General features: G+C 40.5%; 1 protein-coding gene across 3 annotated transcripts; it reads left to right on the forward strand.

Moving 5' to 3' along the window:
- The first annotated feature begins 5,331 nt into the window (after positions 1 to 5,331).
- Positions 5,332 to 9,952, forward strand: RANBP6 (RAN binding protein 6). Of its 3 annotated transcripts, none has more exons than XM_016214303.2 (2): positions 5,332 to 5,547; positions 6,604 to 9,952. In XM_016214303.2, exons 1-2 carry the CDS (start codon positions 5,353 to 5,355, stop codon positions 8,668 to 8,670), a joined length of 2,262 nt encoding a protein of 753 aa, XP_016069789.1. In that variant the 5' UTR covers positions 5,332 to 5,352; the 3' UTR covers positions 8,671 to 9,952. The 3 variants fall into 3 exon arrangements, with proteins under 3 accessions (XP_016069789.1, XP_016069790.1, XP_016069788.1); XM_016214304.2 differs by having other exon boundaries at positions 5,332 to 5,488; positions 6,604 to 6,758; XM_016214302.2 differs by having other exon boundaries at positions 5,332 to 9,952.

Consider the following 9,952-nt stretch of genomic DNA (forward strand, 5'->3'; position numbering starts at 1 on the left):
ACTCATCTAATTATACTCTTATAATTGGTGAATCTATTGCATGTAAATTATACCTCAATAAACCTGACTTAAAAAGATTTCTTAGGAACTATGAATGTATCACTGAGTGCCTGGTAGATGAGTAAAGGTCCACTTGGGAAAACAAACCATGCTGAGTACTCCAAGAGAAGATTTCATTTAAGGGATTGGTTAGGCAGGTGCGGAAGACCTGAAAGAGTAAATAAATAGCACTGAGGTAATCGAATGATATAACCGAAGGAACTGTTACAGTCCCTAAAGCTGAGGGAACAAAATGGAACTGGTGCCTGTAAGCTCAAAGAAGAGGCCTCTCAGAGCTGCGGCGAGACCTCTGAGGAAGGGGCGCCCCCAGGCTCCTGCCGGGGTTTCTGCAAAGAAGGCGGAGAAAGGGCTTTTTGAGAGCCCTGAGAGGCAGGAAACTGCCACCAGGAGGAAGGGCCACTGCTTGGGCAACCTAGACAAGAAACGGAAAAGCAGGAAGGGTTAATACCTTTTCTGTCCCCTTTCTAACCTCCAGTCTCTAGCGGCTCCTGTTGGTGGAAATTACCAGGCACCCAGCTACGAAAAGGGAAATTTTGTTTCCAGAGTCTAATCTCAGCCTCAGAGAACAAATTATAGGAGGTATGGGTGTGGGGCTGAAACACAACAGGTAGATGACACCACTGGTTTATCCCACTTTTAATAACATTAAAATTAATCTGTAATTTCAGGTGGTCTCAGCCTAATCCCTCTGTTATTAAATTCCCAACTGATGTTTCATTTAATGATTTTAACATACATTGCTTAGTGTTACCTAGATTAATTATTTCATTTGGGGTTATGACACAGCAATTTTCTGATTTTAGCATTCTTTGTGAACTTGGTAGGTGGAATTCTATAAAGAAGAACGTACCCTCATCAACTATTTAGTTAACCTGAAATACAGTTTATGCGAGAAAGATAGGAAAAACCTTGATTATTTCTCTTTATCAGTTTTCAGAGTTGGTGACCTACCAACCTCCAAAAATGATCAATGAATTAGTGGCTTTTGTTAATATTAGAAACTCATCACTTTTGTTTATATCTTTGATGGTTTTTTAATCCATGACAGGCATTATTCTTTTTGATATTCATATTGTCCCATTTTAGGCAAGTAGGAGCCTTCATAATATTTTTTTTCTGTATTTTTATTTATTCCGGATTATTCTTATAAAAATGTCACGTGTGTCCAATTTAATTCCACCCCTTTCATTAGACTCTAAATCTTTCATATCTTGGAAGAAATTTGCAACTTATTTTGCTCTTTCCCCACTTAGTAAATTGCTAATAAACACTTGCTTTGTCTGGTATTGAGCCACTTACATTCTTAAATGGCCTCTCAACAGTTTAAACAATTTTAAAAGCCAATTTTAATTACAAAATGTAAGAAAGTTGTTTAACTCTAACCAAATCTGCAAGTCCAGTCTTGAAAGCTTGGGCATTATGTTCACTCCTTAGGGGGAAAAAGAAAGAAAATAATGCAAAAAGTAAATATAACAGAATTATGCAATCTAAGAGGAAGTACCTTAAGATTTTAAAGCAGTGTATGTTTTTTCTAAAATAAAACATCACAAATAACTTACCTAAAATGGACTCAGTTTAGCTCCTACTGTTGAAATGATGACTGTCAGTATAGCATGTGGGAGCAACTAGACACTAAAATACGGATTCTGGGGCTCACCTTCTTAAGGAAGCCTCCTTTTCCGCCACAAAGAGTTAGCAATCTTTTGGTCTGCATTAACACTGCTCTTTACTCATATATAGGTAAATAAATTGGTACATTATAACACCTCCAACCAGATGCTCAGTCTGAAACTTGGGGAGATTTCTTAAGCTTCTCCTTCCCCTCTGAGTGCTTCTTTAAACCTCTCCAATCCTTGCCCTCATTTCTTTCCCTCCACTACTGCTATGATTTAGACTTTCAGTTAAACTAAACTAGGTTATTGTCCTCCTAAATGCCTCTAGTCTTCACAATATTATCAAATTAATCTTTCTAAAAATTGATTATTTCAAGACCCTTGACTAAAATCCTTAAAAAACTCATTTCCTTTAGAAAAAAAGATCCTAATTTCTTAACACGGAATATACGATCCTTCATGATCTGGGCTCTGTTTAATCACCTGCCTCCTTCCTGCCTCCTGTGTCGTCCCCAGGCCTCCTCAAGTCCCATCCCCAACGCTCTAGCAGTTCTAAAATACGGGCAAAACCCTCACCCCACTAGGCTCTGAGGCCTCTCTGCATTTGAGCAAAGTTGTTTCACTTGGAACAACCTTCTTCTCTCTCTTCAAATAGTTAATGAAGATTCACCCTTCAAAAGTCAGCCCTGGTGTCATCTTCTCTTACCCGACTTCCCCCACATCAAAAGTAGATTAGCTGCCTCCGCAACCCCTTGTGGGTCCACGGCTGACTTTCGGTCACCAGTGATCACTACGCTATGTGACATTTACTGTCTCCCATGAACAGCATGCAACACCACACTTTACTATAGCCCTCAATGAATGTTTGCTGAGAGAGCAAATGAGTTCTTAAATAATCTTAACCCAGCCTTGTCCATTTTTTCAAAGTGTTTATGCCAGTTTTCTTATACTTCCACCAGAAGTATAACTGAGTTTCCTGTTGTTCCACATACTAACCGACACCCGATACTGTCATATTTGTAAATGTGAAACAGTGATCACCCTGGCTGGCGGGGCTCAGCTGTTTGGAGCGCTGTCCCGGGCACCGGAAGGTCTTGGGTTCGATTCCAGTCAAGGCTCACGCCCAGGTTGCAGGTTTAATCCCCAGTCAGGACGGGTAAGGGAGGCAACTATTGATGTGAGAGGGAAACATCAATGCTTCTCTCTCTCCCTCTCTCTCTCCTTTCTTCACTCTCTCTCTCAAATCAATGAGGACATGTTGTTGGGTGAGGATTGAAAAATAAATAAATAAATGTAAAGCACTGTGGTGGGTTTGTGGTGATATCTCCTTATAGCTTTTTTTTTTTCCCATTGCTTTTCAGAGAGAGTGGAAGGGAGAGAGGAGAAAGAGAGGCAGAGAGAGAGAGAGAAGAGAAGCATTGATGTGTGAGAGACACTTGGAATGGCTGCCTCCTGCAAGTGCCCCAGCAGGGGTTGAGAGGGGGCTGAGCCTCCAACCCAGGCGCATGCCCTTGGCCAGAATCCAACCGGGACCCTTCAGCAAACAGCCTAGGGCTCCTTAGAGTTTTTTATGTCTTTAATATGCTAACAGATACAGTGTTAAGAGAAGCCTTTCCTCTTAATACACTTACTAACATTTCCTGAAACAACAAATGCAAAGGCCCTGTAGTTAGACTTTTTCAAGAAACGGTGAGAAAGCCAGTGAATCTGGAGCAAGATGCAGAGCTGTAGTTAAGATCTCGGAATCAGAACCAGAACTCAGCTCACCAATGGTTCTCAAGCTTTGGTATTCATATGAAAACCCACAGTGCTGGTTTAAAATTGAACGCTCTTGGGTTGCATTTCCCCAGAAATTCTTTTTTTTAATGTTTTTTTCTTATTCTATATTTTATTTTTTCCCCATCACCATTTATCCCCCCATCCCCTCTTCCACCTCCACCCATGCCCTCTCCCTGCAGCAGTCACCACACTGTTGCCCCGTCCATGAGTTCTTTCTCTTTTTTGTCTTTTTTGCTCAATCCCTCCTCCCCCGCCCCTCTCAGTGCTGTCTGCTTGTTCTTTATCTGTGAATCAGAAATTCTGATTCAGTAGTTCAGAGCTTGATACCTAATATCTATGTTTAAAATACTCATCTCAAGTGATTCTGACACTGTTGATTTTCTGAGAAACATTGTTTACAGAATGTGGTTTCCTCCTAAAGAAGCATAGTATTCCACATTACAATGCAATTTAAGGAACTGACTACTTTGTGATTTTTCTATCTTTGTGGAAATATACAGGAGCATTTTACAAAATTAAAATTAAGCCCACGTGGAGAAGTTTAAGACAGACTTTGCAATAGGTGAAGGCCTCTGATCATGTTGCAAAACCAAGAATAATCATGGGCCAGTGGTATGGAGAAAGAGCATTAGTGTTGCTTTCTGAAGAGGTGAATTTGACACTCAGCAGTGTCATCTTAGGCAAATCCCTTCAACCTTCCTGAGTTTCCATTTCTCATCTAAAATTATATTGTATTATACTTATCCTACCAACCTTGCACACTAAAGGTCAAAATGACAGAGTGGCAAAGCAATAATACAAAAGTAAGATCCAATCATTATTAGAGGAATGATTGTTTTGAGTGACACACCTGCCTGAATTAAAGAAATAATATTTAGCTTCAGGGGCATATTTTTGGAATAATCTCAGCAGCTCCCTACTGAAAGAAAAATTTTAAAAGCATTTTACAGTTTAAACGACATGCAAGGAAAACCTTGAGTGACATGACAAAGGATACAAAATTAATTTAGAGGTAAGACCAGGATTCAAGTCTTCTGATTACTAGTCCAGGTCACTTTCCACATCATGCTTAGTTATCTTTCTCAATCTTTATTATGATCCATAGGCCAGATGATTCTGATACACACCAGAGTTTGAGCACCACTCTCTACTGCATTAGGTGAGGTGGTAATAATTGTCTTTATCTTTTATTGAATTTACTTGCTAAACAACTTTATTATTCACATACCATACCATTCACCAATCTAAATTGTACAGTTCAGTGGTTTTTAGTGTAATCACAAGGTGTGCAACCATCACCACAATCAATTTTCATCACCCAGAAAGGAACCCCATAATCTGACAGCCCTCATCCTCCATTCTCCCCTCCCCCCAGCTTCGGGCAACCCCTAATCTACTTTCTGTAGAGATTTGCCTATTCAAGACCTTTCATATAAATGGAATCATGCAGTATGCGACCTTTTGTGATCGGCTTCTTTCAGCCGGTTTTCAAAATGTACTTTGTTTTAAAATTATAGGGTAGGGTAACTATAGAGATTAGAAATAAAGGGGGGAAATCACCCATAATCCCATTCTAACACAATCAATATAATCTTCTTTATTTTTTTTCCCCCTCTGCAGGTGCGCTTTTATTGGACTGGAATACAGATTAAGGATGCCGCCCGCCAACAACCGGCTCCTACGAATGCCCGCTCCCCCCTCCCCCCTCCCCCGCTCCCCCCTCCCCCCGCTACCCCGCCCCCCGCTCCCCCCGCCCCCCGCCTCCCCGCGCCCGCCCAGAACCCCCGGCGGCGCCGCGCGGAGCGGCCCCGCCCACCCCGCCGGCGCCTCGCTTGCGTCACTGCCCCGAGCCGCAGACCCCTTCTTTGCTTCCCGGTCGCGGTGGCTTTGACAGAGCGCGATGGCGGCGACCGGGGCTGCAGGCGTACCGGCGACCGTGTCGGGAAAGCAAGAGTTTTACCAGCTTCTGAAGAACCTGATCAACCCAAGCTGTATGGTGCGGAGGCAGGCAGAGGAAATCTATGAGAATATCCCAGGTCTGTGTAAGACTACATTCCTGTTAGATGCCGTCAGAAACAGAAGAGCAGGTTATGAGGTGAGACAAATGGCTGCCGCACTGCTACGCCGGCTTTTGTCCTCTGGGTTTGAGGAAGTCTATCCAAATTTGCCTTCTGATGTTCAGAGGGACGTCAAGATTGAACTGATACTGGCTGTTAAGTTAGAAACACATGCTAGTATGAGGAAAAAACTTTGTGATATTTTTGCTGTGCTGGCTAGGAATTTGATAGACGAGGATGGCACTAACCACTGGCCTGAAGGTCTGAAGTTCCTTATTGATTCAATCTACTCTAAAAATGTGGTTCTGTGGGAAGTTGCACTTCACGTTTTCTGGCACTTTCCTGGGATTTTTGGGAACCAAGAGCGGCATGATTTGGATATCATCAAACGGTTGTTGGACCAGTGTATTCAGGATCAAGAACATCCAGCAATCAGGACGTTATCCGCTAGAGCTGCAGCTGCATTTGTACTTGCCAATGAGAATAATATTGCTCTTTTCAAAGACTTTGCAGACTTGCTTCCTGGAATCTTACAGGCTGTGAATGACTCATGCTACCAGGATGACGACTCAGTGCTAGAATCCCTTGTTGAGATTGCAGATACTGTACCTAAATACTTGGGTCCTTACTTAGAAGATACTCTGCAGCTGAGTCTGAAGTTATGTGGAGACTCTAGACTTAGTAATCTGCAACGCCAGCTGGCCCTTGAAGTAATAGTGACCTTGTCTGAAACTGCAACCCCAATGTTGAAAAAACATACAAATATTATTGCACAGGCGATTCCTCATATATTAGGAATGATGGTTGATCTACAAGACGATGAGGACTGGGTAAATGCTGATGAAATGGAAGAAGATGATTTTGACAGCAATGCAGTTGCTGCTGAGAGTGCACTAGACAGACTGGCTTGTGGGCTCGGTGGAAAACTTGTTTTGCCAATCACTAAGGAGCATATCATGCAGATGCTTCAGAGCCCTGACTGGAAATATCGACATGCTGGATTAATGGCCTTATCTGCCATTGGAGAAGGATGCCATCAGCAAATGGAACCAATTCTAGATGAAATGGTTAACTCTGTTTTGCTTTTTCTTCAGGATCCTCATCCAAGGGTGAGGGCTGCAGCTTGTACTACACTTGGACAGATGGCTACAGATTTTGCACCTAACTTCCAAAAGAAATTCCATGAAACAGTGATTGCAGCTCTGTTGCGTACCATGGAAAATCAAGGTAATCAGCGTGTGCAATCACATGCGGCTTCTGCACTTGTTATTTTTATTGAAGACTGTCCCAAATCATTGTTAGTTCTATATTTGGATAGTATGGTGAGAAATATACATTCCATTTTGGTGATTAAACTTCAAGAGTTGATTCGGAATGGAACTAAGTTGGCTTTGGAACAGCTTGTGACAACCATTGCCTCAGTTGCAGATACAATAGAAGAAAAATTTGTCCCATATTATGATATATTTATGCCATCACTAAAACACATTGTTGAGCTTGCTGTTCAAAAGGAACTCAAGCTTCTGAAAGGAAAAACTATTGAATGCATTAGCCATGTTGGTCTTGCTGTTGGAAAGGAAAAATTTATGCAAGATGCATCAAATGTGATGCAGCTATTGTTGAAGACACAATCAGATTTAAATAATATGGAAGATGATGACCCTCAGACTTCTTACGTGGTTTCAGCATGGGCTAGAATGTGTAAAATTCTTGGAAATGATTTTCAACAGTACCTTCCACTGGTTATTGAGCCTCTTATTAAGACTGCTTCAGCTAAACCCGATGTTGCTCTCTTAGACACACAGGATGTGGAGAATATGAGTGATGATGATGGCTGGCAATTTGTAAATCTTGGAGACCAGCAAAGTTTTGGAATTAAAACTTCAGGACTTGAAGCAAAAGCAACTGCTTGCCAGATGTTGGTTTACTATGCTAAGGAATTAAGGGAAGGACTTGTGGAATATACAGAACAAATTGTAAAGCTGATGGTTCCTTTACTGAAATTTTATTTCCATGACAATGTTCGAGTGGCAGCAGCTGAGTCCATGCCTTTTCTCCTGGAATGTGCAAGAATTCGTGGCCCAGAGTATCTTGCACAGATGTGGCAATTCATATGTGATCCCTTAATCAAGGCTATTGGGACCGAACCTGATACAGATGTACTCTCAGAAATAATGAGTTCTTTTGCAAAGTCCATTGAAGTAATGGGAGATGGCTGCCTTAATGATGAACACTTGGAAGAACTGGGAGAAATATTGAAAGCAAAACTTGAAGGGCACTTTAAAAACCAAGAATTGAGACAGGTTAAAAGACAGGAAGAAAACTATGACCAACAGGTTGAAATGTCCTTGCAAGATGAGGATGAATGTGATGTTTACATTTTGACCAAAGTATCAGATATTTTGCACTCATTATTTAGTACTTACAAGGAAAAGATTTTACCATGGTTTGAACAGCTGCTTCCTTTAATTGTAAATCTAATTTGTTCTAGCAGGCCATGGCCAGACAGACAGTGGGGATTGTGCATATTTGATGATATTATAGAGCACTGTAGTCCAACCTCATTTAAATATGTAGAATATTTTCGGTGGCCAATGCTACTAAATATGCGAGATAACAACCCTGAAGTCAGGCAAGCTGCTGCTTATGGTCTGGGTGTTATGGCACAGTTTGGTGGAGATGATTATCGTTCTCTATGTTCAGAAGCTGTTCCACTGCTGGTAAAAGTTATTAAGTGTGCAAATTCCAAAACCAAAAAAAATGTCATTGCTACAGAGAACTGTATCTCAGCAGTAGGTAAGATTTTGAGGTTTAAGCCTAACTGTGTAAATGTAGATGAAGTTCTTCCACACTGGTTGTCATGGCTTCCACTGCATGAGGATAAAGAGGAAGCTATTCAGACTTTGAGTTTTCTCTGTGACTTAATTGAAAGTAACCACCCAGTTGTATTCGGTCCAAATAATTCCAATCTTCCCAAAATAATCAGTATAATTGCAGAAGGAAAAATTAATGAGACTATCAACTATGAAGATCCTTGTGCCAAACGCCTAGCTAATGTTGTGCGTCAGGTACAGACTTCTGAAGAATTGTGGTTGGAATGTATATCCCAACTTGATGATGAACATCAGGAAGCCTTACAGGAGTTGCTCAATTTTGCTTGAAGCACTTGAATATCACTTGAATATCATCTACCATAAAAGTAACTCCAAATAAGTGTTATGAATGGATTCCATTATAATTGAGAGAACCGTTCTTTCCCTGCTAAGCAGTTTGTATTCCTTCCCCATGTTTCTCCAGGATTAGTCAGTGTTATAGCTTTCTGTTCACCTTGCATGTTTTATCTCCTAAACACAGATCCTGGTGATAACCTGCGCTTCCATTGTCTTAGAATGTTTGTCACCTTTTCCCTAGTTGATGTGAAGTATATAAATCATTGCTATTTGTTTCAATTATTGATCCTGGGCAGGCATTATACTTGGCTTCAAGACGTCATGCTGCTTATCACAAGATGCTAAGAACTCACAAAGTTAGGATAGAACTTACAGGACAAACATCTTTGGAATTATGGGTAAGAATATAGTGGCAGGCTTATTTGTCCTTGATAATGTTCCTGGTTTTCATGGTAATGGGAGGATGCTGAAATTGGGACAGAGTTTTGAGATATTGCAGTGGATGTGGGGAGTCTTCTCTATGTCTATGAGTTTTTTCATAATGCCTTCCTCAGAACTGGGTAAAACATATTCACATTCTACTTCCCATGGTGTCCAGCTGAGAGTTATGAGAACTTTAGAATTTTCTTAGCCAGGCTGGTCTCTATTTGTTAAACTATCCAGGACTCTAGGAATCATGTTTACTGAAAAGGGTGTCTTGACATCTAACATTGGTAGCATGTAACATATATGATAACACAGTGTTTGACAAATGGAAAGTAATAAATTTTGTGGGAGTCAATCAATGTTATGTGTTTGAGCAGACTATTGTATTGTGTATATATGCTATTTTTCCCCTGCAAAGCAGCTCAACAAAAGAGTAGTCCTGATTTAAAGTGTGGCTTAAGTAGATTTCTATTTTGAAGCAGCTCTTAATAGATTCTGTAGTAGCACTAAAGAGTATTCTATTGTGAAAATGAAAGGGAAGCAAGTTTAATTTTATCTTTAAACATGAAAAGGGAAACAGCTTTGAGACCAGTCATGTAGATGTACATTATAAGAAAACAGATCTAGAAATCTAGGGTTAATTATATTAATTGGAATGTCAGTCTTTAATGTTGAGCTTTTGTAAGGTAGAAAAGAGCTTTCTACTCAGCAAATCATTGATCCAAAATTTAAAAATAAATACATGTCATGGTTCCCTGGTGTTAAATGTGAGTACTGTGTATGTAAACTTTTTAGCAAGTACTAATAAGTGCTGAATAAATGGTAGCTATTATTGCTGTTGTTTGTA

The sequence above is a fragment of the Miniopterus natalensis genome, chromosome 12, assembly GCF_054644295.1.
Source record: "Miniopterus natalensis isolate mMinNat1 chromosome 12, mMinNat1.hap1, whole genome shotgun sequence".
NCBI classification, from domain to species: domain Eukaryota; kingdom Metazoa; phylum Chordata; class Mammalia; order Chiroptera; family Miniopteridae; genus Miniopterus; species Miniopterus natalensis.

Coding starts and splice junctions, on each gene's coding strand:
- RANBP6 (XM_016214302.2), top strand. CDS start 5,353: ATGGCGGCGACCGGGGCTGCAGGCGTACCGGCGACCGTGTCGGGAAAG.